We start from the raw sequence: 26192 nt of genomic DNA on the forward strand, positions 1-26192 counted from the left end.
CCGCCATGAGGTTGATGCGCAATACGAACAGAACAGGAGCAGAGCAGATGGGACAGACAGGAGAAAAGAGAGCAAGAAATTCCGGGCATGTTCGGATAGATTGATAGATAAGTCATGGTTATACAAGGACATCCGGCGATGAGGATTCGTTCGAGTTCACCAACCTTATTGGTGAGCGCGGCTGTGGCTTGGAACTAGCGATACTGGCACGGAAACTGTTTCAACGACCAAGTATAAGCCGTCTGTGACGCCCCCTCCCCTGGTCTGCCGGCTGCTCCAACCAGCGTCGTAGATTAGATTCGTTGAGGCGTTGACTGGATGCCAGCATGTATAGTAGACCCTTTGGCGGGAAGAAGGATTCGTAATCATATCTCAGATTCTCGTGGTCCTGGTAGCATCCCGCACTTTAGATACGTCTTATACCCAGCCAGCAGCACTACCCCATCCACTGCCCTGGGACTACGGACTGGGGGGTGGTGCCCCGTAACTGAGCGCAGAATTATCACTATTGAGGCCTAGCAGTGCTGTTGAGGCCTGGGATCTAGGCCTTAGCTTTCCTCCGCAAGCTGCAGCCCAACCCAACCCCAGACCCGGCTGCGTGTGCTTGAAACTCGGAACTGCATTACAATAGCCAATGGCTACGTATTCGAGGAGCTTGTGTTACCGAAAAACCGCGTGTTCCAATGCCCAGCTGCATCCTCCAAAGATAAGCGGACATCTGATACAACCACAGCATCGCGAGGTTTCGTGTGCCGCGTCGAGCATCATGAAGCGTCATCGCCCACAGGGACCGGGACCCGGCCTGTCTCGATTCCTAATCGGATAGATTCGAGCGATGCCAGCGGTCATGATATTACAGGCCCCATATACAGGCCCCAAGTCTAGTGACGAAAGCAGCGCCCATCCCGCCGGTAAGGCTGGAGAGGTCTTGCAGCTGGAGAGAAGCAAAAATAGCAATCGAGCTTGCAGGGGGGGAAAGGCGCATGGATGGGATGGAGTCTCTCCTCGACGCACTCACACCCCCCCCTCCCTCTCGAAACTCACCCACCCCTTGTGGGAGGCTATGGCCGTGTACCTCCTATCGTGCTCTCGAGGACGGGGCCTGGAACACTTTAAATGTCTAGTTGTTTCCTCTGTGTGAGGCTTGTTGTCTATTTGCTTTCTCCAAGTCGTACTTGTGTACTAACACCGACTATAACAAACTCTTGGCGGCGTTCATGCTATAAACTTGATCGATCCCCTTTCAGCGCACCCCCTTCAAACATTGTCTTTAATTCTTTTGTCTTCTATTTCTTCTTAGCCTGCTTTTCTTATACCATCTTGTAAACGGAACACCATGTGGTTCTCAAAGGCCACGGCCGTGGCTGCTGCTGCCGCCGCTCTCAGTATGTCTCACGTCTATACATCCATCACTACTCTATAGCATCCATCTCTAACAAGGCTTCCAACTTCAAGACATGGGCACTGCTTCAGCTGCTACTTCCTCCTTCTGTCCCACCTCGGGCGTTTGCTTCGAATGGGGAGTCCCCGACGCCACGGCAAAGGCAAACTCGGGCGACATCTTCTTCCAGCTCAAGGCCCCGACATCATGGCAATGGATCGGCCTCGGCATCGGCACCTCCATGCCCGACTCCAACATGTTCATCATGTACCAGGACGGCAAGGGAAACGTCACGCTCAGCACGAGGCCCGGCGCGAACCACGTCATGCCGACTTACAAGGCGAGAAGCGACGTCGAGCTCCTGGCGGGCTCTGGCGTCGTTGGCGGCAACATGGTCGCCAATGTTCGATGCAGCAACTGCACAAATCTCGACTTCTCCGGCCAGTCGAATTGGATCTCGGCGTGGAAGTCGGGCGATTCTTTGGACTCGACAAATCCGGCTGCGACCATCACCCAGCACGACAGCATGAGTCTGTTCCAGGTCAACCTAGGCAAGGCCAGCATCAGCTCCGATTCAAACCCCTTTACAGGATCCAGTGCTAGCAGCGGCGGAAGCAACAGCGGCAGCAATCCTGCATCTTCCAGCTCTGGCGATGGCGATGGCGATGGAAATGGCAATGGCAGTGCGGTTTCTGGTGTCTCAGGCGGCTCGACGCCGAGCCAGACTCTGTCCACTGCCCACGGCACCATCATGTCCATCGTCTTCGTCATTCTGTATCCTCTCGGCTCCAGCTTGATGCCGCTGGTTGGAAAGTGGTACATCCACGCATCATGGCAGACGATTGCTTTCTTGCTCATGTGGGCTGGATTCGGAATCGGCGTCTTTATTGCCAGACAGGATGGCATTGTGAGTTTTTTACAGCCAATCTTTTTACCTATAAACTCATTCTCTTTCCTCCAAATACTAACGAGTGACTTTTGTTTATTAGTTCTTCCACCAAGCCCACACTCGCTTGGGAGTCATTCTCGTTTGTCTCGTCAGTCTGCAGCCCATCTTTGGAATCATCCACCACGTCAACTACCTCAAGGCTCAGCGTCGCGGCATCTTTGGCCACCTTCACTGCTGGTATGGACGAGCATTGATGATTATCGGAATCGTCAACGGCGGTCTCGGCTTGCAGCTCGGTGACGCTCCTACTCGCTACATCATTGCTTATTCCGTCGTGGCGGGAGTTACGGCAATCGTCTATGTGGCTTCCATCACTCTTGGGTGGACCGTGATCCGTAGGAGACGAGACCAGCCAAAGGACGCAAGCTCTTCATAAACAAGAGCAAGGAAGAGGGGATGAAACAACCTGGAATATGCAACACGATGCTGGTCCAAGAAGAATGATTTTGAAAAAGGCAGACTTGATGCCAATCTTATACCCAAAGTTTTAATACATCCGCTCATACACATGGGTGTATGAGCCATGTCTGTTGGCGTTTTTGCGATGAACACTTGATGTAATGTTATGGCTAGGAAAATCGGTCGCTACTGTAGGAAATGAAATGGGATGGTTACACGCACCTATATAGAGGGTGTAGACAAGATATTTACGAATGACGGCTTACGCTTTATGGCGTGGCATAAATAAATAGCAATACTATTAATAACATGGTACAACAAAACGAATCATTGTCATAACCTTTCCTCAAGAGAATTTATAAAGACCAAAGCTCGATCAATATTCTAAAGCTATAATAGTCAGCAATTCCGTGTTAAATAAGAATTGGACTAGATACGGCACCTTGGAAAGAGGAAGCACTGCTAAGCATCCAAGGCAAATAACGAAGACAACGAAGACAAGGACAACAAAGGTAAAGACAGCAAGAAGAATAACGAAGGTGGTAAGCATAAGAAAAGAAAATGAGAAAGAAGAATGTGTAACACTTGATTAGGGTAGGTATACGACATGATGAGTTGGATGAGCAACGACTAAAGAAACTTTGCATACACCTTGGGCAGATATCACAAGTAGTATCAGTTGATAAGAAGCCGATTGCACCTCTCGACGATTGATCGATTCATTTTGTAGTAGGCCATACTTTGGCGCAAATGTTCAACCTTGAGCAAGGATATACGAGCCTCTGATAGCTGATCGGTTTACATTACCATTTGACTCTAGGCAATGCATACATGTGGCTGGATGGAGCTCCTCCTAGTCTAGTCTCTATATGATCGATCCGGGCACTTAAAGATCGATTGAGTTGTTTCCCACCCATTTCACGTGCAGAAACGAGGCGTAGAATGGATTGCACCGTCCTAGACACTGCAATTGACTGCTTGACCTGTAGATACTGGACGATGCTCCATATATCCAACTTGATCCAGAGACCAGCCCGTCAAACTGTGTGGATCGAGACTGACGTCGTGCAGCTCTTCTGCGCGACTTCTCCCGAGTCACGTGCACCTTGCCAAGGTAGAGAATTCTCGGACTGCTCCAGCGCTCTACAGCACTGTAGAGCGGGGTGCAACAGCTCGAAAATTAGTGAGCTTAGCAGGAAAATACAGTGGATACAGCAGTAAAAGATAGCCGCCAGAGCGAATGATGGACCCATAGAACCTGAGGCAGCAAAAAAATTCACTGCTAAAAAAAAAAAAAAGAGCAGCAGTAGTAGCAAGGGAACAAAAAAAGCCCGGCGCTCCGCGTGACGAAGCGGACAGGCCTTAGCCGGGAAAAGACGAAAGTCGCCAAAGGTCGCCATCACGATTTTCACAAAACCCTCAGCCTGTCTCCATCCTCCCCAAACCTCCTTTGCCGGGTCCGCCCTTTTCTCCGCCAATTGAGCAACTCCCAAGCCAGATCAAGATGCTCAGCCAAATCTCCCGGGCCTCTGTGAGTTTCCTGTTCCTCGCCTCCTGTTTCCGAGAGCACGGCTGCCAAGAGGAGAGAGAAAAAACCCTCTTCGTTGGCCATCTTCGGCCTTTTCCCATAGCGCCTCTCGCCTCTTGTCATCGCCCCGCATGCGATGCGCTGGCCCGGCATCATGCAAAAGGCACAAGCCTTGCGCATCCTCAGCTCTGCTCTGCATGACCCGAAATTGTTCTTTGCTTGCTAACTAGCTTCGTGTTTGCTTGATGTAGCGCGCTGTTGCTGCTCGCGCCGCCAGAGCAAATGCCGTCCAGGTGAGGGGCTTCATTGCCCCGACCGTCTCACGACGAGGTATGGAACTACGCCTTGTGTTTTTCCTTGATGTGACTTTCCAATGCATACCTTTAAGCCATACGATGGCTGTCGACCACTCGCTCTCGCCTCTTCACTTTTCGTCTGCGATGGGAATTCAATGAGGGCGGAACGTATACTCTGTTTTCAACATGCTACCATTTCAGCTATTGCCGATACCTCCGATCAACACCATTCGCTCCCAATGCCTGGCCACATTGTTACAAATTAAAACACACTCACCACTCGCAACCTCATCGCTACGATGCTCGTCTCTCGTTTGGACGCATAACATCTCAACGCAACAAGTGTTGCGCTATTTCCGCCGCAGCGACTATCCCGGCTTAGCCAAACCTGCTCATACCATGCAACAACAACACAGCCTAATTGGGACCACTGCTAACGTCTTTTCTCTCTCTTTCTCTCTTTCTAGCCGACTTTGTCCAGGAGCTCTACCTCAAGGAGCTCAAGGCCTACAAGGTCCCCCCCGTCAAGGAGACCGACTCCGAGGGCCAGGTCCAGGTTTTCTCCATGCCCAAGACCCCTGCCTCTCCCGAGGAGGCCAACCTGGCCGACAGCCTCAAGACCTACGAGTCCATGGCCGTTGAGATCGAGGGCCAGGATGCTTCCGCCCAGTCCGCCACCGGTGTCGCTCAGCTGCCCGACTGGCTCGAGGCCGAGGAAGAGGAGGAACCCCACCACTAAAAAACGAAACGCGCTTTTTTTGAATCAAGTCCATGGAGGGAATTTCCTGTTGCTAGAAATACATGGGAATAAGAGAGGAGGGAAAAAAGGAGAGGAACTAGATCGTCAGTGCGTCGAAAGATTACTTGACGTTCAGCGGTTTTATGCTATAAAGGGAGGAGGTTAGAGGATGAAAGACAAAGAGAAGAGCCAAAGGAGGAGGCAGCAGTTGGGGGCATACCGGACAATCCATAATTTTCAGGCCAGGCTTGAATGATGGCCGGAAACAAAAGGACATGTCGGCTTGCCGGGGATGCTTTTGAATCATCCCGTTGTACATTTTTTATTTCCTTATCGATCAGCCTCGTCGTGTAGGACATTGTTCCGAATGCCAATATCAATCAAAGATATGCAAAATGCCTCATGGATCCTTTAAACAGTGACAATGTTTCAACTCTCACGTCTCACTATCATTTTGCTTGAAAACCCCTCCAGCAAGTTATCAATATGCAGGTACGACATTGTCGGAACCAATCAGGAGAAAACGTATTCGCCAATACGTAGACTAAAAGCAGCATCATGTGTCATGGCATAATTACCCAATACTAGATGGATCTCTACACCATGACGTATTATTCATCACCAGCCAATTACCTATTTATATACAATAACCCATTTCCAAGACCGCCAATGTGTAGTGTTTCATCATTCTTTGTGTTGTTTTAGCCTCTCTCTCCCCGTCCGTCCATTAGTGTATTTACATGCGCGTCGACACAGATTGAAAGAAGGCTTCACCATTATTACGCCACATCCCGACTAGAACGCACAACTAGGTAGACACTGATGTAGAAAGGTAGCCTGATCCTACTGGGCTTGGGATGCAATAAGAGTCGAAGGAAAGAAAAAAGCAAAGTGGAAAAAAGGAAAAGAATCATGCTAATTTGCTTTTCTTCTTCTTGTTCTTATTCCCTCTCTGACGGATTTCCCTTTTGCGTTACATCATTTGGTTTGTGTCTTCTCTTTCTTCTTCTCTTTCTTCTTCTTCGTCTTCTTCTCTTTCATGCAATTTTTTTCTCTCTCATCTTTTCTGAAAGTTCGGAATCAGCATCTCGACTTTCGCACTTGTTTGTTTTGTGCAAAAGAGTCTTGATGCTTTGAAGAATCCTATTCGTCATCATCGTATATCTTTGGCTCAACCTGAACTCCAGGGTCCTTTCCTGCACATGTAGTAGCCATGGAACAAATGCAAAATGCAAAACCAGCCAACCCCTCCTAATGCAGATGCCATATGATTAATCGGTTGTATCAACATCGTCGTGGTTGTTTTCGGGATATCAACTTTTTTTTTTTTGTTCAGGGACAAGAGTCGACCTGCATTGCCATGACACGAAGAAAACAAAACAGGGGAAAATAAACAAACGCCATGCAGCCCACCACATCCACTCCCATTTTACCAGGGGTCCGATGAAACATCATTTACGGATCAAAATGCGAGCCTCCCACCATCTGCTCGTCGTGTCCAGACCTAACGATGCCACTCATCCGGTTGGACACTCGGGGATCGATATCATCTAGGTTATCCCAGTCATCATCACCATTTGCGTGGGCATCATCCATATGCTCATCGTCAGTTCTGAGATCGCGCATGTGGTCATCCAAGGCGCTCTCATCCACATAGGTGAATCCGTGGAAGTTGGCCTGCACCGACGGCGATAGAGGCGTCGAGGCAGCATATCCTCGGGCCAGCGCGGCAGCACGCTCGTTGAGAGACCCATTCTGGTCTAGCGCAGTGGTGAACTCTGGATCAAAGTACGAGACGTCCGTTGCCGACTTCAACTTGGGCTTGAAAGGGGGTGAGATGAGCTTCTTGGCCAAGAGGTTCCAGTCAATGTCGTTGAAGAAGGGGTGTCTCTTGAGCTCTTCAGCGTCGTCCGTTGCTCCTAGTCTGTGTTTGGGATTTCTATTAAGCAACCCCTTGACAAAGTTGCGACCTTCCTGGGAAAGGGTGTCGCGCGGGAACCGGACCTTGCCAAAGGCAATGTTCTTGTACATTTGCTGAGTGTCTTCCGCGTAAAAGGGGCTCCATCCACAGCACATCTCAAACACCAAGACGCCCAGCGACCAGAAGTCGACCATTTTGGTATATCCTGACTCATCGAGCAAAACTTCAGGAGCGAGGTACTCCGTGGTTCCGCAAAAGGTGTTGGTGGTGTCGTTCTTTGTAAGATTTGCCTTGGACAGTCCAAAATCGCAAAGAGCAATGTGGCCGTTTGCATCCAGAAGGATGTTTTCAGGCTTAAGGTCGCGGTACACAATATCATTGTTGTGAAGGTGCTGGATTGCCAAAATCAACTCGGCAATGTAGAACTTGGCTCGCTTCTCGTCGAAGCGACCTTCCTTCTGGAGATGCCAGAAGAGCTCTCCGCCAGACATGTAATCAGTTACCAGGTACAGCTCTGACGGAGTCTGGAAGGAGAATTTGAGCCCGACGATGAAGGGCGAATCTGATGTAGCCGTGCGAACAAGGATATTCCGCTCTCCCACGGTATGCGCCACTTCCTTCTTTTGAACAATCACCTTTTTCTGCAATACTTTCATGGCGTAAATTCGCTGGGTATCCTTCTTTCGAACCTGGTAGACCTGACCAAAAGTGCCCTTGCCGATGAGTTTGAGAATCTCAAAATCGCTTGGGCCAAAGTGCTTCCTTTCAGTTCTCTGGTAAGAAACCTCGACATGTATTTCGCCCGTTGGTATGTTCTCGACCGTCGTATTGGCGTGGCCTTGCAGCGCATACCACCCTCTGACAGGACCGTCTTTCCGGGCCTCGAGGTTGACATGGCCCAAGAATTCTTCTCCTCCGGAAGCCACATGATCGTATACCGAAATGTCTACCAGCAAATCCGAATCGACAACGTCGCTATATTGGCGGTCAGCTCAGTCTTCAAATCTTCTGTCTTCCCAGCGGCTGAGAAGCGGACAACTCACAAGACTGCCTCTGCATCCCATTTGGGGCTTGAGTAGAGAGTTTTGAGCGTTCGGTTGCGGAAAGTGTTGTGGTCGCTAATGCTAGTGTTGCTACTCTGGCGGCTGCGCATCGGGATGGCCATGGGCCGGCCAGAGTCGCTAACTTGACGCTTCATGGGGATGGAACCAAGCCCAGAAGGTGTTCCTACCACTACTTCCTCCTCTTCGATGGCATGGGGTCCGCCAGAAATGAGCTCACTCCGTTGGAATACGGCAACGACATAAGGGTCACGGCTCTTGCGTATTCCCCGCGCTTCGATAATCTTGATGGTTAATTTCCCCTTGGCCGTCGGAACGTCGGCGCCAGAGTTCTTTGGGGTTACTGTGCCACTTGTCTCGGCGCCTTCGTTGCCGGATCCGTTCGGAGTGTCCCTGCCATCAGACTGTGAGTTGGCTGTAGAGAGGGCTCTAGTAGGGGTAGGCGGGCCGCTCTTGATTAAGAGACCACGAGTTAGCTCTTTGAGTCCTTGAAACGAATACCATTTGCTGGGCGGCGGTCGGGCCGCCTCAAGTTTGACGTTGAGTCGATGCAAAGGCAAAGTTGAAGAGGAGGATCTGTGGGCTTGTATGCGAGATACGGAACAGGGTGCTGGTGCAGCGGTGGCATCTGACAAAGGAAAAGTAGTAGTAGGTGTATGGGAGGAGGGATCGCGGTCCTGCGAACAATCACTAGACTTTACAGGCTCTGAGCGGCCAGAAGTGCCTGACGAACTGGCGCTTCTAGTCTCTCCGCCCGAGAAGATTGTCTCAGGAGTAGCAGCCCCCAGAGAAGAAGACGAGGAGGATGAATGTGTAGTGATGGGGTCTGGTAAGGAGGATGTAGATCCTTTCAGTTGCTCTTGGCTATCGCGCGTGCGGACAGCCAAGGACTTGGATCGCGGGGAGTGCGCTTCTGTGGGCTGTGACTGTATGCAAGGCTGAGAGCTTTCAGCATGCCCAGGCAACTGCTCTTCTCTGGATACGCAGTCCAGCAACTGCTGGTCTGACATCTGGCCCGAGGCCTCGCGCCCCTCTGGAATTGACATTGTAGAAAAGTTTTCCTGACTAGCAGAAAGGTCTTGACGAACCTGGGAAAAGAAGGTCGTGATTCCGGGCAGGCGTTTATCGTGAGGGTCGGGATGAGGAGTGGCTACGCCGGATCGAGGGGTCTCGTAGCCGATATGATCCGCACCGTCCTCCTCAGGCGCGGCGGTTCTGGCAGGTTGGTCAGCAGCCAGCATGGTCGGCGGAACAAAGAAAACAGATCTGAAACGGAAAAATAAATGAAGAAGAGGAAAAGTTTAAAGCATTGGTCAGGCCAAAAAGATAACACTGGCGCGGGGAAACGGTGTTGAAGTGGGAACACTAGTTCACGGCCCAAGGCGCCAAGGAAACGGTGGATGAAAATTGAAAGTCGTGATGTGCACTAGCTGTTAGGGGGCAAGGATGGATTACAGCGGACGAGGAAAACACGGAGACCGCCGGCCAGACAGCCCGGCCCGTCCAGAGTGAGGGTAGTCAGCGAGGGTCAGCCTCCGAGAGCGGATCCGGATGCGCAGACACCGGGCGCAACAAGCGCGAGGAAAAGGGGAATGACGATGGATGCGAATAGAAATGCTCCAGCACGGCCATTTGGACGAGTGGGGATGGCATCAAGGTTTGATCAAAGCAGGCAGAAGAAGGCCAGAAACGTGGCGGGGTGGACAGGGCCGGGAAAAGGGTGGCCAAGGCACTCTTGGGCGTATCAAGCGGTCCATCCAGGTAGTAGTTCTAGAAAAAAGGGCATTTTCCTTCTCTTCTTCTTTTGGTCTGCCGAAGAAAGGGTTGGCCGAGCAAGACTGCAGTAGGGGTTGTGCGTTGGAGGGGCTGGCCATGACTCGGGAAGTCGATCAGGTAAAACCAGCCATAACAAGATCGCCTAACAAGCTTTCCTAGCTGTATCGCTATTCCCTGGCGTTTGACGTAGATGGTGCATGTAGACGGGAGCTGATGCGCCAGGGTATGACGACGTTGGTTCCGCAAAATAGCCGTGATATCCAGGACAAGCTTGGCTCCAGACCCTTGACACTTTTATGGGCAAGAGAAATTTTCTGAATACATGTGCAAGCCCGCTCAATAAACTCGAGGAGTCGTAGATATGAAGCACCATCGGCGTCTCATGGCGTCTCATGGCGGTGTCTGATAAGGCTCGTCTGAGTGCCGTTGCTTTCTCTCTATTAAGCCGCAAAAGAGGCCGCAGGCAAAATAGAAACCGGCAGATACCGATGATACCAGGCTGATTGACCCATGGTGTCGAGCAACGAGACATTGCAGCCTGAAGCGGACGCTGGATAGACGAGCTGAAGCTGTTTCAAGCCCGGACACTCTGTATTGTGCTCAAGGCTAGCGCCACTTGAGCGCCAAATGTCCGCCAAAAGTCTTGCTCGTAACCGTTGCCAGTTGTATACACTCTTTGTTTTGGTTTCCCATCCTCTGCAGAATGAAAAGCGAAAAACACAACACAACGAAACAAGACAAAACAAAACAGACAACCAAACAGGGCAAATTTCCATCAGATAAGAGAGATGATTGTAAAATCGTGGATAGCTCTCAAGGTACAGCCACTACTAGGTAGCTTGCAAGGCTATCACGAGTAACCGCTACGATGGCGGGGCCAATGCCGCTCAGCGCAACGACATGGAGCCGTCAGAGCGCGGGATAAAGGGCCGAAACAAGGCAGAGAGAGACACAAACACAAAACCAACATACTTTGACATCATTGCTTGAGTGGCCCTCCGTAAAAGGTCGTAGCCGCCGCCAGCATGAGCGCTTTCAGTGCCTGACATGACGAACCAAGCGGGGGGAGGAGAATCGAAACTCGTAATATCTCAAAACGCTACAGAGGGCGGCGAGGCGATCGAGCTAATACGGATGGGCGGGGGGGAGAGGAGAGGGCCTGTTGGAAGTTCGGAAGGCGTCGCGCACGCCAGAGGTTGGTCGCGGGAACGGGGAGCGTCGACACCAGGCGTGGTGATGCTGGAGGATGAAGAAAACAATATCAAAGACTGGCGATGATGAAGGAAGAAAAAAGCTGGTTGTTAATGGACGGTTCCTTGGGGCAAAAAAAGCCCAGAGGAAGAAGCCGCTGGGCTGCTGCAGGGCTCTAGTTTACGTTAGGGCCTCAGTGCTCCGAACATGGCACAGGTACTGTGAGGAGGGCCCGTACAGTGTGTGGGCCGCTGCTAACGGAGGGCTTGCGGCTGCTGGCTCGGCGGGTGGAGCGCTGTAGCTCGCGCTCTGCCAGTTGCCAGCGCCCCTAGCGTCAGCGCGGTAGCGGCATGGCAGGCCGAAATCCGCGTCCCGATCAGGCAGATTGGTCTCAAGCCAGCAGCGCTCGTTTTCGCAACTTCAGCCACCGCCAGCCAGACCGTCATGGCATGCACACCATGCGGCTACCTGCGATTTCGTCGCGGCGATGCGGGCATCTCGAACGCTCTCCTTGCATCTGTCTGCACGGCAAGTGCCTTTTCGTATTCGCATATCTCGCGGAGTTTGAGTCGAGCTCGCTGGCAGCTGGGGGGTGGATGATTCAGCTTCAGCTCCATATAGAGTCAAGTATTGGCACCAGGGCTACTGCTATGCTACTGCCGGCATTACGCGATCCTCGTACAGCAGACCGACTCCTGGCATCGAGTCGAGGCCTCTGACAGCATGAAAGTATATGATGCTGCCTGCCTCTGCTAGCTGCCTCCAGTATAGTGGTGTGGGAGCACGAGCAGTGCTCCCTTGCATCGGCCTCGCTGTCTTGCTTCCCTTGCGTCAACAGCAGCTCCTCTGGAGATGGAACGTGGACGCCGTGGAAGCGAATCGACCGCCCGCTCGGCTGTCAGTAAGGCGGTGGCTAGACTTGACAGGGTCTTGTTTCCGAGATCTTGGCCAGCCGCACGGCGAATCAAGCATCGCCGCCCGTCAAAGTTTTGGAGGCGCATTATTACCGCGGCTCCCGAGACAAGAGGGGGAAATCCTTCAACCCAGGCAGCTATGGGGATCCAGCTGCTGTGCTTTTTGTCATTTGTCTTCCTTTTCGTCTGTTTTTGCCATCTGCGGAACGCAACGCCACAAGCCCTCGATGCGGTGATTTGCCGCTCTGCTGCGACATCACGTCTTCCACTTCACCGAGTGGAGATGCCCCATCGCCGCAGCACTTGCACATACTGTGAGGCGGGGCTGCGATATACTTGGTATTGGCCGTTTCTCCCCTATCACGCAGAGATTCTCCGTCGTCTGGTCTCTGGTCGTTTCTGGGACGAGTAGTGCTTCGGCTCTCCTGGCTGGGACGCGGCGGTGTGAGTCAAGACAGTCAAGACAGCCTAGACAAGACCGATGCCGTGCTGCTCAAGAGCTGCAACATAAGTCCCGGCAATCTGGTAATGGTGTCCAAGATCCAGGCCCAGTGAGAACACGGAACCCCTAGGCCACTCTCGTACCCGCTATAAGCCGCAGCAGTAGCAGTAGCCGTCAATATCTGGTAGCACTCACTCCAGAGACCATTCAAGGGGACTGAAGGATGCCTTGCTCTAGCACCATCTGGTGCAACTTGGCCATCACTGCCTTGTTGCATTCCTCAGAACCACATCAAGCAGACAAAGCAAGGGAGCCTCGCGACGCTAGCCACCTGGCCCTTTGTCAGACCAGCCAGTGGCCCGAAAGCATCGCGGCTTTTCCTTGGGTCCTGGGGGTTCTTTTTGGGGTTTCACCAAATCGGTTGAACTGATCCCTCCATCCTCCCGCCACCCCCAACCAATTCAACCGAGACAACCATTATCGAAAATATCTACTAGTTGGCTAAGACAGCTGAGATTTGGGTGTGCTGCTAACTTGTCAGTGCCGTTTAGCACGTCCAATATGGCGTTCAGCACGCTATCGTGTCTTTCGTGCTGTTGGGCTTCATGCAGGGCAAGGCAAGCCTCCGATACCACTACAACATCCAATGCCTCTACCTATACAGTGCTTGGCCACCCCCTCAACCGCGACTCGGTCTTGCCACCATCACCGTCGTGATATATAGATTATGATTGGTCACAAATTCCATTGCCTTTGTTCCCTCATTATTCGCTAGCGGGCCAGCTGGCAAATGCCTGAGCTGGTCTGGACAACGCCAGACTCTATCACGGGTGCCTATTCCCAGCTTATTAGAGGGGTAATAAAAAGAAAAGAAGATGCATTTGCCACCGTCAGCTCCAATAATGAGGGGGACCACGCAGGGTTACATGCACAGTAGCCTTCAGCAGGGGCCTAGAAGAGGCTACAAACGTTGGATGAAATCTTGGAGAGAGCTCAGCCTCGTCTCGCTGCAAATCAGCTGACGTGGGATCAAGTTCTGTGCATGTATACGCATGTAGTCTATTGGCATTCCCATGGCCATCGCCGTGGTCAACTCTCCGCAGAGAACAGCTACTAGCAGCGATGCACATGCGCATGTAGAACAGCACACGGTATGCAAGCACGGCATGGCATGGCACGAGGCGCCTCGCACTGTGACTATGTCATCGCCAGGTTGCTGAGGCTAGATGGTGGCGCCTGAGTTTGTGTCTTGTATTCTAGCCGTGGGCTTCTTGGACGTGCAACAACGTTTTTGCGCCGAAGTGGCCTTGGGCGTTAAACTCGAGCAGAATTTTCTAGTCCTCTTCTAGCCTCGACTTGTCGCCAAACGTGCGTTAATGTGGACTTGTCCACTTTTCCTTGGAGTCCTGGAGCCACCGCCCGGTATTGTAGCATTGTTTGACAAGCGAGATCGTGGTTGGTGTATCCTGCCACTGGTGACATCTCGTGGAATCATCCAACGGATAGACCGCTTGGCTATCTATATTGATCTTGATTGGAGCATACAATCTGGCTACCGGAGTTTATTGCTGTTTAAATGTGATGGCTTGAAAGATATCTCTAGTCTGCTTCAATCCCAATGACAATGACGCTCTTTCAAGGCGAGGATGATGAGCAAACTAGACACAACAATCGCTCATACCAGACATTCCGAATTTTGCCCGTTGATTCTAGAGTCTTGGCCTATTATTACTAGTAGCAATACATACAAAACATTGCTGGCTGAATAAGAGCAGCCTGCGTCTAGGGTCGCTCAGTTGCCACTTTATACAATACATATAAAGCAACGTAGCCGACGCCGTGCCATCTTTCACTACTAGCACTATGGTTGTCACTGGCAAAAATTTAGATAGAATAGCAATCATGAAGCCAGCTGTTTGAATAGCTCCAAGCCAATGAGTCGTTTCATTATCATGTAATCGTAAAATGCAAGCTTGGCGCATTAGTATCCTCCCCTGTCCGTCCGTCCGTCCGCCTGCCAAACTCCAAACCCAATCTCATAGCTTAAACGGACCGAAGCTCCTTAATCATAGCAAGCCATCTTTTTTCCATCTCTACAGTCACATCCTTTGGCCAAAACTGACGGTCTGCCGCCTTCCGTAGAACCAAGGGGTCTGCATAGCGGCCTACACAACAAGCGGATGGCTCCGGTCAGTGCTACGAAAACACATGTGAGGTGGGCACCCAAGAGGCGAGGAAGGGAAAGACTTGCTGATATGGAATTGCTGATCTAGGAGACGACTCTTGGCCGCCTCGCCTTCTTCCCTGAGCTTCTTGGTCGCGTTGGCGACTATAGCGGCCGCAGCACTGGATAGTTCAGACATGAGGGGAGTTTTAGTGCAAACAAAGTAATGGACTGGTAAGAGCCCATGTTAACATGTCGGTTCTTTTTTTTGGCCTTGGATAAATAATCTGTAATCATACCTGATGGTATAAAAAAGCCTCGAGTCTCAATAGAATCCCCTGAAAACGGCGGATACGGGTTGATTATCGAGCTTCAGGTGCACGTAAACAGCAGCGAATCTGCAGAGAGGTGAGATGGAAGCCAGCCCCGCTGAAATATGCTCTCCGCAGCCCAAAAGCTAAGCATGAAGCAAAGCCCGAAAATAGATACCTGGAGATACCTATGACGGGACGCTAATGCCACGGAGTTTGCGCTCACAGCGATCAATAGCCTCGGTATACTGCAGGTACTGCGCGTCCAAGGTTAAAAAAAAAAAAAAGGCTACACACAAACGAATCGAACTTTACAGCCCATTCGCGCCGAATGGCCAGCTCGCTCTGAAAACCCCGACGAAACGGATTTCTTACAGCCAACGACCATCGATGCGCACATTCATAGAGCTGCAAAAAGAGCATGCAAGCTGCCTAAGAAATTGCAAAAAAATACAAACGCTATCGAGACCGGACATTGGAACTGCTCTGCGGCGGCTGCTTCTTTCAGCAAGGGCTCAGCGATAGCAGCAAGAGACAAAGAGCGAGCTTAATATAAACATCAAACCTCCCCTCGGCTCGAATCGTCTTTTTTTCTTCTTCTTTTCCCCAAGCACTCCTAGCCCCCAGATTTCAAGATGAGCAGAGCCGGCGGTGTCCCCAATGCCTGGGACGACGACGACTGGGAGGCCCAGGCCGACAGAAGCGACGGCAAACAGTCCCAGGCCGCGCCGCAGCCCAACCTCAGCAGACAACAGCGGTTGCAGCAGCACGCCGAAGCAAACCGGAAACTATGGGAATCAGCGTATGGAAAAAAGCTTCTTCATAATAATTCTCTCTCTATATACATTTCTTGTCTTTGTTGAACTGACAAACTGCTCTTGCGAATTGAAACAGCGATTCGAAAGAGACATTCCACTACGTCGAAGCTGCCGGCGGCGGCGTCCCTCTCACCGCGGCGTTCAAACCCCAGGTCAAAGTCCTCAGCCGCAAGCCCGTCATCGCCAAGAAAGACCCCGTCACCGGCCTGTCCCAATTGTCGCTCGACGACGACGACGCCTCCAGGGCGCCGGAAGTGCAGATGACGCCGGACGAAATCCGCGCAAAGCAGAAGAGGGACCGCGAGGAGAAGCAGCGGCGCTACGACGAGGCCAGGGCCAAGATCTTTGGCGAGTCGGCCCCTTCGTCGCGCGGGTCGTCGCCGGGGACGGGCACTGTTACGCCTCCTCGGGCGGATGGGCGAGGGGCGTACCGCGGTCGTGGAAGGGGACGGGGAGGCGGTAATAATAATAACAGCAACAACAATAACAGTGGCTACAACTATAACAACAGCAATGTCGGCAGCGAGAGCAGCAGCCAGCAATTCGAGCCTCGGCGGCCTGCGAACCAACCTGGCTCCCGGAGAGAGCTGTTCGACCCTAGCTCGGCCCCGAGACCAGATTCACTCAGACGAGGCGGCCGTGAAGGCAGCGGGAGCGATTCTTCTATGAGGGGACAGGCTGGTCGAGACGAACATCAGGCAATCCGGGCGCCAAGAGGACCGGACGGAAGTGGTAGAGGAGGTTTTGGTTTTGCACAGCGTGGTAACAGAGCGACTTGAATTTTGATTTCATTGTGCGTGGTCGCGTTTCTATTTCCTATCTACGGAAACAATCTACCAGCCGCCGCCAGCTTTGCCAGCTAAATGGGCGGCACTCTCGGTGGCTGAGCCCTTTCCAACATCGCTAATCACCTCACGATAACTCGTGAATGCCAGTCTATCCAATCCTATGCCTGTCATGCTGGACCAATACGCCAGGGTATCATCTATATATGAGTGGGAAACGCCTCCACTATTATTCTCAGGGCTGCCGCTATCGAGCCTAGATTGCGAATCTTCGCCCGAGAAATATGCTTCGTCAATCTCTGCCAGCCAATCCTTCTGCTCTTGTGGGCCTGGCTTTCCTGAGATATTTTTTCTTTCAAGAATAACGGCATCGTCAATCTTGATTTGGCCACCGCCATTGGTGCAGCCTCCAGGGCATGCCATGACCTCGACGAAACTGAAATCGAGAGAAGCTGCCTTTCCTGCTGGGCGGCGCGCACTCCCAAAGGGCTTTCCGCCGGGCATGCGGGAAGGGCGGGCTGGCTTCAGACGTCTGACAAGATTTTGAATATTTCTAAAGCCATAGTATCGGGCAGCCTTGAAAACAGGCTCGCCATTTACTGTGACGGAATATTCGACCACGTCGGCGTTGCGGCCTCGGTTGATTTGAATCTCTGAGCCTGCGATCTGAGCAGCTTTGGTTTGGAGAATGTGGTGCAATAGCCCGCCAGAAGAACCAGCAATTCGCGAGGGGTTTCTTGAACCCTTCTTTGGAAACAAGAAAGCGTGAACTTTATCGTCTGGGAAGGGGATTGATGGTGGGACAGATGATGCGGACTCTTGAAAATCAAAGAAGCTGAGGCCTCGTGACTCTGCGAGCATCAAAACCTCCTTGCTTGTGATGACGCAGTCGACGTCCCGAACTCCTCTTCCAGGCAAGCCTGAGCGCGCCCATACTTCGTCGGTGAGCTCCTCTCGACTAGCCTCTAGCTTCTTGTCAAAGCAAGGCATGACGGCTACATGCCATATCCTATTGGGTGGGATGCCAAGCTTTCGGCTCAAGGTTGTTTTCAGGATGGTACCCATGAGGGCTTGTGGCGACTTGACTTTAGATAAATGCGGTAGCACGTACGGATGAGTCTTTTCTGCATAGCACACCCAGCCGGGACATGACGATGAGAGGATTGGCGTTGATGGCGCCGAGACGCCTGGCGTGGGTGATGAAAGGACTTCGGCCGTACCAAGCGCGAGCGTCGCATCTCGCGCTACGTTGATGTCAACCACCCATTCGAAAGAATTGTTCCATTTTCCTCCTTTTGCAAGCCCCTCTGGACCTCGTAATAGATTCTCCAGCATATGTCCAGCCTGGCTCTCAGACACTTCTCGCCCGCACGCAGCCGCCAGGTTCGCCCTCGTCTGGGAGCTTACACTCGCGACGAACAGCTTCGCATCTTCGTTCTCGAGGCCCTCGACCTTGAAATTTCCCTGCGCATCCGGTCCCACCACGCGCAGCGCCGGAGCCGCATCGAGCGTTGAAATCACTTCGCTGTGGCTCTGCAAACTGACGAGGATGGCCTCTGCGGACGTGACACAGCCCGAGCAGGCGAGGCAGTCCGTGAGAGAGATCTGCGCGGGCGAGGCACCATTGGCCGAGGAAGAAGAGGGATGCTGGCCGTCGAGAACGACTTCGTATTCGTTGGCGGCCTGCTGCGCGGGCAGAGCTGGGAGAGTCTCGACGGGTTTGATGCAGGCGACTCCGGGAGAGATGAAGTCGTTGAGGTCGTCGGCGGAGAGAATGGCACTCATGGTGCGAACTTGTTTTCACGGCAATGCCGTTTGCTTTTACTTTTTACCCCGGTGACAGCGAGAGTAGTGAGAGTAGGTGTTATGAATTGTATGTTGTCTGTTTTCGTATCTGGTTCGCCAGCTCAGTTGCAGTTCTGTTGAAGTTGTGAAGAGATAGAAGACGGGTTTTGGCCGCGGCGTATCTTCCGAGTGGCGAGTTTTGCGATCCGTGGCGCACTTAATCTTGATAAGGCACGTGTTAATAGAACAAGGTACTTTCCAAAAGTTCGGATTACAACGAGGAGAATAAAAGAAAAAGAGAGAAGAAAAAACATCGGTAAAATAAATTCCCTGATGAAATGTATTTATTTATTCTGAGAACTATTCACGTACATATACAACGTTCGTTTGCGCAAATAAAACGCTGGGGATTTCAAATCTACATTCTGAAGTCGTAGGGCGATTGAAAGACTTAATAGTGGGGATGCGAAATCGGCGGCGAGCTTGGTTGGTAATGATGGAAAGAAACCCCCGCCGAGGAGCTTGCAGTTGTCTACTAGTGCCTGCATTGAGAAGTTGAGCTATGCTATACGAGTATGGAGAACGCTGTGCAGGGCGAAGAAGTAAAGAAATAATTTGAATTAATTCATTGAATATGCATATTATCGTTTTTTGGTAGGCAAGCCAGTTCTTCAAATCATGAAAGATTTTTTTTGCAATCCCATTACTCCATCTTACATCATAAAGCCCCCAAAAAGATCAAACACGAAAACACCTCTACACCAACTTCAAAGAGGCGGCGGCCATTGAATTAGCTTGACAGGGACTTCTAAAGCTGAGATCAAAAGAAGAAGAAAAGCAACTTGTGAAACAAAAAGTAGTGTCTAGAAGCATAAACACACAGAAAAGAAGAAGAAGAAAATAGACCGGCAAAACGAAGACCAGCGAGGCGCATCTCAGCGCCCTTCTTGTAGAAACTCCATAACTCCCAGCCGCATCCCAAGCTGCACGTCACCATGCGTCCGCCTCGAACTTCCCCAGATAATCATCCCAATCATCCCAATCATCACGACTAACCACTCTCCTAGAAGAAGGTTTGGGTTCCTATGCCTCGCTGGTAGCCGCAACGGGGGCTTCTTTAACTACTCCATTTGTAACGCCCTCATCCTTTTCCTTTTCTTCTGCGCTGCTGCGAAGCTGCACGTCGGCAGCGCCAGAGATGATGGCTTGGCGCCGCTCGCTCCAATCCACCTCGGTCTTGATAACGTGTGACAGCAGGACTTCCTTGTCCAGCCACTCCTTGTAGTAGAGCTCCTCCCACTGCTTGCACTCGCTCTTCAGCGCATCTCCCACCTCCTCGGCCCACTTTGCTTCCCAGTGGCACTTGCGCCATAGCTTGTCAAGGGGTAAGTCGAGCTCTGCCTCAGTGAACAGATCGGACGGGAGTACTGTGAAGCATTCCGATGGGGGAACGTCACCGTTGGCATCGTCTCCGTCGTCTTGTCCTGCAGATTGTGATTGGGGGGTTTTGATGATGATTTTGAGCTTTCCAGTCCGACCCGTTGGCCCGGATTGCATGGATTTCGGTACCGGATCAGAGGGCCGAAGAGCCTCGGTTTCGTGGACGGTTCGCATGTGTTTAGCAAGCGCATCGGATCTGGTGAAGGAGCGGTCGCACTCTGTTGGGCAAGTGGTCAGCATAGTCGACCAGTCATAGAGACAAAGGCTGTGTTCGAATGGTAGAGTAGCCATCGCCAAAGGAACGTACCTGGTAGATAGCAGTAAAACGGCTTCTCTCTCGTATGGCTTCGCATGTGAGCCTTCAAGGCGTAGCCACTGGCATGAGGCAATCCCTTGCGGTTGCAGCTGCGCCACTCGCACGTGTATTTCTTCTGACGGTTCTCAATGTGTGAATTGTGGATGTGCTCGACCAGCTTGTCCATGTTGCCCTGGTCCCCTGCGGGACAGCCGTCCCAGTCGCAAACCGTCACTTGGTCCTGGAAATCCTCCTCTTCGAGCCTTGCGTTGACGGGAGAGCTGGGGATGTCGCCTGACGTGTCCGAAGAGATATCTGACATGCCCTCGAGCGCATCGGCTTCCAACACAGGCTCGTGTTCCGGGTCGGGGATGACGGCAGAGGAAGTCGTCGAGCCGGCCTCGACCTTTTGGCGTTTGGACGGCCGCAGCATCGTCTCTTCATCGTGGATGTCTTCTTCGTACGAGGACTCCATTGCCGATGACAGCGGCGAGTCTGGCGGCGAGTAGGGCGCCATGGTCGTCGTCGATTCGCGCGTCGCTGTGTTGGAGAAAATGCAAGTCGCGTACGAGGCAAAGCTGTCGGATCGACGCTATCAAAAGCGATGGCAGAGGAATAGGAAGAAAACGATTGATAAAAGCAGTCAAATGCTTTGAAAGCGAAGAGAAGGAATTGCGCGATGCCCTTGCGAAAATCGGCAATCGATTGGTGTCTTGGGGCGAGAATAGAAAAAAGAGCGTGGGAGGCTCTGTTCCTGCGTCGTCGGAAAATTGCTTTAGTTGCGCTGGCTCGTCGAGAGTGGCCAGTCTTACTTCCGTACTGTGTTAAGGCCTGCTGAAGCAGGGGCTCTTGCTGGCTGCGAGAATGTCGCACAGTGCGAGCCTTGCTCTGATACGCGCAGCCTCCTAAAGCGGAATACGGTGATGGCTTCAAGAACATCAAACTCGTTGTCAGCGCAACGTTAACAGTGAGCGTGTATAACGCGATGTAAACGGTGTGCAGTTAAAGAGAGGCTATAGTCGTGATGTTTAAATCACAAGGGCTTATAACCTATTGGACAAGGCACAAGAGGGTGAATATAGTGACTGTATTGTAATAATAATAGGGAGACGTTATCCAGCATCCTAATTTTATTATCCAACACACCGACTATAGTATATTAGGGCAGCTAGTTTATATATTAAATATACAGCTGCCAAATACTTATTAAGATAGCAGCAGTAGCAGCAGTAGCAGCAGTAGCAGTAGTAGCAGTAGTAGCAGTAGCAGCAGTAGCAGCTTAGCAGCAGCCTCAATCATTAAGCTAGGATGTGGACCTACTACTACGCCACAGAACCCGTTTATTTGGAAGATATTTACTCTGCGATGGTGGCCTGGTAACACGTCCCTAGATATACTCCGGAGGTCAGTGACTTGATCAAGGCTGCTTATTTCACCTTGATTTTATATTTCTTGGTTACGCTTTTTGAAAAGGCCACATATCAACCCATCTTTCCATGTTCGAACTGGCTTCCGTACCTATGCCTAGAAGAAGTATTTTACAAACTTTTTGCTAATCCTATATGTACACGCCCGGAGAGCGTTATAAATGCAACCCATATCTAGCTCTCTTTCAAGCACAGCAAAATATAAGAAAAAGTAGAATCCAGTATATCATGTTTGCGCATAGCCAGCAATTCCATATACACTGGTATCATGGTGGCAAACAACCAATTGGCTTGTTAAGCCGAGATGTTGGAACCAACTTGCGCTATTTAAGCTTAGATTTCCACTCCCAGGACTTTTCTTCTCTGCTTGACAGACTCAGCCAGATTGTCAAGTACCTCCTCTGTATCCGCCCAGTTGATGCAGGCATCTGTAATACTGACGCCATACTTGAGCCCGGATTTGCCCTCCTCAGGTACCTTTTGGTTGCCTATTTAGCCATGTTAGCAAAGTTTCCTAAATAAAGGCGTTTTTCTATAACCCACCTTCATCAATGTTGCTCTCAATCATAAGCCCCATGATGGCCGTCTCGCCCTTGGCCACCTGCTCAGCCACAACACTCGCAACCTTGGGCTGGTTCTTGTGGTTCTTTAGAGAGTTGCCGTGACTGCAGTCGACCATCAATCTGGGAGGCGCTCCCTTCTTGTCGAGAGCGGCTTTAGCTTCAGCGATACTCTCAGCATCGTAGTTGGTGCCCTTGGTGCCACCTCGCAGAATAACGAAGCAGTCATCGTTACCCGTTGTACCGACAATGGCGACAACTCCGGGCTTGGTGACGGAAAGGAAGTGGTGAGGGTGCTTGACAGCGCCCATGGCATCGATGGCGACACCAAGAGAACCATCGGTTCCATTCTTGAAGCCGACGGGGAAACTCAAGCCACTCGCCAGTTCACGGTGCAGCTGGCTCTCCGTTGTACGCGCACCAACGGCACCAACGCTGAGCAAATCAGCGAGGAACTGAGGAGAGATGGTATCCAGCATCTCGCTTGCAATAGGCATGCCCTTGCTAGTCAGGTCGACAAAGAGCTGGCGCGACAATCGCAGTCCCTTGTTGATCTTGAAGCTACCATCGATATCTGGGTCGTTGATGAGACCCTTCCAACCGACCGTGGTGCGAGGCTTCTCGAGGTACGAGCGCATCACGATGAGCAACTCGTCTTTATGCTTCTCTTTGGCCTTGAGGAGCAGATCGCAGTAGGCGAGAGCAGCTTCAGGGTCGTGGATCGAACAGGGGCCCACGACAATGAGCAATCGGTGCTTGGGGTCCTTGCCATTGACAATGGCTACAGCCTCATTGCGGCCGTCAATGACTGCCTTCTTGGACTCGGCCGTCTGTGGGATCTCATGCTGTAGCAGATCGGGCGGTGTTAGAGGGTTGTAGCCGCGAACTAATTCAGACAAAGACGATTTAGTTAGCAAAACACACAATTCTTGAGTCGTCCATTGAAGATTAACAGAAAACATACTTCGCCAATCTTCTGAGTCGGCCTGGTTGCCGACGTTTTTGTTCTCGATGTAGAACTGGAGGGGCAATTTAGTGAGTCACTCCACTCAAGCAACCAAAGCTGGCAATGGAAGATGCCTGCTGTAAGAGAGCACACGTACGGTAGACATGATGAACAATTGCTCCTAGACAAGAATTGGTGAGACGAGTGGAAAGAAGAGAAGCAAAAAAAATATCCGAGAATATAGATTTTGGGTTGGAGGCAGAAGAGAAGATGGGAAAAAAAAGTTGCAGATGCCAGGTGACGTCAATAGCAGGCGATTGACAGGCTGGTGGCTTAATTGGGAGATGGTCGAAGAAATATGAATAGACTTCCAACAACTTTTCTTCTTCTACTTTGGTCTCAAAGGAGCCAATGGGTATAAAATGGATGTAAGAAAGAGAAGGAGAGAAAAGAGGATATTGACAAGTGCTCGCAAATTGAGCTTCGATTATTGGAAAGTCAGTGCAAGGGCTTCTGTGTCACTTGCATGCATGCACTAAAAGCTCCAACGCCCGCCCACATGTCAAATTGTATGGAGCTCTGTCTCCCAGCGAGCTTGCACCGGCGCTTACACTAAAATTTCGGAGCTTCAGTTACTCACACTTGGATCTAGGGGCCGACGTCGGTGCTCCATGCCCTTGGGGCACAAACCAATCTGTGAATATTTTCAGGACCTGGTAGAGCTCTGAGATACTTGGTAAACAGTGGCCATTACCAGAGGAGACATCGCTAAGTGTAATCCATATGTGGTGATATTATTTTTGGTATTAGGTACTCAAATCCTCTGTCGAGACGCACATATGTACAAGATGGTCCCTGCTATCGAGAAAAGATCAAGCCAAATCGCTGCTCGCTCTAGCCCTATCCATTTACATGACATCAATGTTGAGAATCTTGATATCTTCCTCCGGCTTCTCCTTGTGCGTCCTCGTATTCTCGATTTTATGAATCACGTCCAAACCTTGCGTCGCACGCCCGAAAATTGTGTGCTTCCCATCCAGCCACGGCTATAGAACAACAATATGCGTCAGCATTCTCATCTCTTCCCATTACATTGCAGATTGAAAACTCACCGTCTTCTCCGTGGTAATAAAGAACTGACTGGCATTCGTATTCGGGCCTGCGTTCGCCATGCTCACTGTGTATGGCTTGTCGTGTTTCAAGCTGCTAAACTCATCCTCAAAGTCTCGCCCCCAGATGCTCTCGCCGCCGGTGCCATCGCCAAGGGGATCGCCTCCTTGTATCATAAACTTGCGAATTACACGGTGGAATATTGTGTTGTTGTAGTACCCGCGCTTTGCATGCGTAACAAAGTTCTCCACCGCCTTGGGCGCAGCGTCGGGGAATAGACGAATATGAATATCGCCATATGTAGTATGAAGGATGGCGGCGTTTCCTGTTTCTGCCTTTTTGGCAGCCTGCGCTTTGTCCTTGCCTCCTAGCACAGTAGGCTTCTCGTTTTGAACGTCTCGTGTCGACTTGCTAATCTCTTCTTCATTCGTGAACATGTAGAACCGGAGCTTACCTACACCTGTGGCGACGAGAATCGGGTCACGAGCTTCTGATTCTTGTAGAAGTGGGTTGCTTGAAGCACCCATCTCTACAGACACTATTCCCTTCTTCTGTGGCTGCCCTTGGTACATGCTCAGATTTACAGCACGAAAGTTTTCATCCTTGCCGTACACTTTGACCACTTGATTTGTATATGTGTTGAGAACTTTGATTCCCACCATGGAACCATAGAGGATAAAGTTGCCTGATTCGTCAAATATGATATTCGACTTGTTTTTCAGAGTCTGTGATTCAATCTCTCGCTCTTGAGCCAACCGTCTACCAAACTCTACACTGTCAATCTTTTGTGCTGATGTGCCTGACCGCTGCATGTCCTCGGCCACTTCGAGCGATTCATCGTAAGTTTTTTGCAGTTTGGCCGATGCAAAGTCAAATATTCGAATTTTCCGATCCGGTAATGAAAAGGTGGCTAGGCTTTTCCCGTTTGGTGATATTGTAAGGCAAGTTGGTACGGACTTGGCCTTTTTGAAGTCAAACAAATTCGTTGAGCTCTTGTACTCGAAGACGTTGCTTGGCTTCTCGTAGTTGTCGCTAGGCTGCCAGTATTCGATCATGCCGTTCTCGTCCGCTGAGACAACGCAATCGTACTCGTCGTTGTATGCCATTAGATGCACCGGGCTCCTATGCAAGCCTTTTATGGTATGAATCGCGTCTTCTCGTTCACCGCGGCCATCGTATAGGTGGATCAACGGCTTGGCCTCCTCCGACACAGCCAACAGAGGAAACGAGGCCCCCTTTTTGTGAACCCAGCAGACGCACTTGGGTACATATTTGAGGGTAATCATGGAGAGCAGGTCAAATGTGATGACGTCGAAAATCTTGATCGTTTCGTCGTCGCCGGCGGTTGCAAAGCTCCGTCCGTCTCGACTCACCGAGACGGACGTGATCATGCCATTGTGCGCCTTGAACTGCTTCACAAATTCGATGCCGTCTCCAATCTTCTTCCAGAATTTGACAACCCCATCTGTAGAGGATGTGATCAGAAACTCGGTCAGAGGGGTCCATGTAGTGAAGAGCACCTGCTCCTTATGCATCAATGACTTCGAATACCGGGCGGACTTGGGCAGCGCAGAGATATATAACTTTTCGTAAGGCAGGACGCGGCGCTTTTTCTTGGGAGCCTCGGTAGGAAGCTGCGGTCCCATATCATCGTCGGACGAAGAATCTAATCCAAAAACACGCCATTAGTCTCGTGAACAATGCTTGTTGAATCCAGACGGACGAGCCATCGTACCTGAATCATCTTGCTGTGCATACTCTGCGTGGCTGCGTTTCTGCACGCGGCCGTCATCTTCAGCCGCAGAGTCCGCCATGGTTTCTGGCAGACTGAAGATTTCGGGAGAATCTCAAACAATTGAAGAGACTATGCCGTCGAGGCTCGAGAAGAGTGGCTTGTCGCGGCTGAGAAGGCTGACCGTGTTGCAGGAGCTACAATAAAGTTGGCGAATTAGCT

At 51.2% G+C, this 26192-nt stretch overlaps 9 protein-coding genes across 10 annotated transcripts; 3 read left to right on the plus strand and 6 right to left on the minus strand.

Annotated features, from left to right (window-relative positions):
* Positions 1-584: 584 nt before the first annotated feature.
* TrAtP1_000750 (uncharacterized protein) lies at positions 585-3159 on the plus strand. The gene is made up of 3 exons (XM_014090749.2): positions 585-1385; positions 1456-2288; positions 2371-3159. Exons 1-3 carry the CDS (start codon positions 1337-1339, stop codon positions 2704-2706), a joined length of 1218 nt encoding a protein of 405 aa, XP_013946224.1. The 5' UTR covers positions 585-1336; the 3' UTR covers positions 2707-3159.
* A 903-nt stretch (positions 3160-4062) lies between these two features.
* On the plus strand, positions 4063-5684 carry TrAtP1_000751 (uncharacterized protein). Its single transcript, XM_014090750.2, has 3 exons — positions 4063-4260; positions 4509-4587; positions 5021-5684. The coding sequence occupies exons 1-3, from the start codon at positions 4234-4236 to the stop codon at positions 5290-5292; spliced, it is 378 nt and encodes a 125-aa protein (XP_013946225.1). The 5' UTR covers positions 4063-4233; the 3' UTR covers positions 5293-5684.
* Positions 5685-5843: 159 nt separating this feature from the next.
* On the minus strand, positions 5844-11360 carry TrAtP1_000752 (uncharacterized protein). Of its 2 annotated transcripts, none has more exons than XM_066110712.1 (3): positions 11023-11360; positions 8257-9489; positions 5844-8188 (listed from the first exon to the last, which is right to left on the minus strand). In XM_066110712.1, the coding sequence occupies exons 1-3, from the start codon at positions 11097-11099 to the stop codon at positions 6748-6750; spliced, it is 2751 nt and encodes a 916-aa protein (XP_065966785.1). In that variant the 5' UTR covers positions 11100-11360; the 3' UTR covers positions 5844-6747. The 2 variants fall into 2 exon arrangements, with proteins under 2 accessions (XP_065966785.1, XP_065966786.1); XM_066110713.1 differs by having other exon boundaries at positions 8257-8726; positions 9363-11360.
* A 3125-nt stretch (positions 11361-14485) lies between these two features.
* Positions 14486-15196, minus strand: TrAtP1_000753 (uncharacterized protein). The gene is made up of 3 exons (XM_014090752.2): positions 15061-15196; positions 14849-14992; positions 14486-14762 (listed from the first exon to the last, which is right to left on the minus strand). The coding sequence occupies exons 2-3, from the start codon at positions 14958-14960 to the stop codon at positions 14641-14643; spliced, it is 234 nt and encodes a 77-aa protein (XP_013946227.1). The 5' UTR covers positions 14961-14992; positions 15061-15196; the 3' UTR covers positions 14486-14640.
* A 511-nt stretch (positions 15197-15707) lies between these two features.
* TrAtP1_000754 (uncharacterized protein) lies at positions 15708-16669 on the plus strand (the record flags this gene model as incomplete). The annotated part of the gene is made up of 2 exons (XM_014090753.2): positions 15708-15874; positions 15967-16669. The coding sequence occupies 2 exons, from the start codon at positions 15708-15710 to the stop codon at positions 16667-16669; spliced, it is 870 nt and encodes a 289-aa protein (XP_013946228.2).
* Positions 16670-16723: 54 nt separating this feature from the next.
* Positions 16724-18460, minus strand: TrAtP1_000755 (uncharacterized protein; the record flags this gene model as incomplete). Its single annotated transcript, XM_014090754.2, has 1 exon — positions 16724-18460. One exon carries the CDS (start codon positions 18458-18460, stop codon positions 16724-16726), a length of 1737 nt encoding a protein of 578 aa, XP_013946229.2.
* A 636-nt stretch (positions 18461-19096) lies between these two features.
* On the minus strand, positions 19097-21188 carry TrAtP1_000756 (uncharacterized protein). Its single transcript, XM_014090755.2, has 2 exons — positions 20208-21188; positions 19097-20118 (listed from the first exon to the last, which is right to left on the minus strand). The coding sequence occupies exons 1-2, from the start codon at positions 20710-20712 to the stop codon at positions 19544-19546; spliced, it is 1080 nt and encodes a 359-aa protein (XP_013946230.1). The 5' UTR covers positions 20713-21188; the 3' UTR covers positions 19097-19543.
* Positions 21189-21678: 490 nt separating this feature from the next.
* TrAtP1_000757 (uncharacterized protein) lies at positions 21679-23774 on the minus strand. The gene is made up of 4 exons (XM_014090756.2): positions 23286-23774; positions 23147-23201; positions 22166-23068; positions 21679-22110 (listed from the first exon to the last, which is right to left on the minus strand). The coding sequence occupies exons 1-4, from the start codon at positions 23292-23294 to the stop codon at positions 21956-21958; spliced, it is 1122 nt and encodes a 373-aa protein (XP_013946231.1). The 5' UTR covers positions 23295-23774; the 3' UTR covers positions 21679-21955.
* A 13-nt stretch (positions 23775-23787) lies between these two features.
* TrAtP1_000758 (uncharacterized protein) lies at positions 23788-26156 on the minus strand. The gene is made up of 3 exons (XM_014090757.2): positions 25974-26156; positions 24241-25904; positions 23788-24174 (listed from the first exon to the last, which is right to left on the minus strand). Exons 1-3 carry the CDS (start codon positions 26050-26052, stop codon positions 24037-24039), a joined length of 1881 nt encoding a protein of 626 aa, XP_013946232.1. The 5' UTR covers positions 26053-26156; the 3' UTR covers positions 23788-24036.
* Positions 26157-26192: the final 36 nt, after the last annotated feature.

This window comes from Trichoderma atroviride, chromosome 1 (genome assembly GCF_020647795.1).
Source record: "Trichoderma atroviride chromosome 1, complete sequence".
Taxonomy (NCBI): domain Eukaryota; kingdom Fungi; phylum Ascomycota; class Sordariomycetes; order Hypocreales; family Hypocreaceae; genus Trichoderma; species Trichoderma atroviride.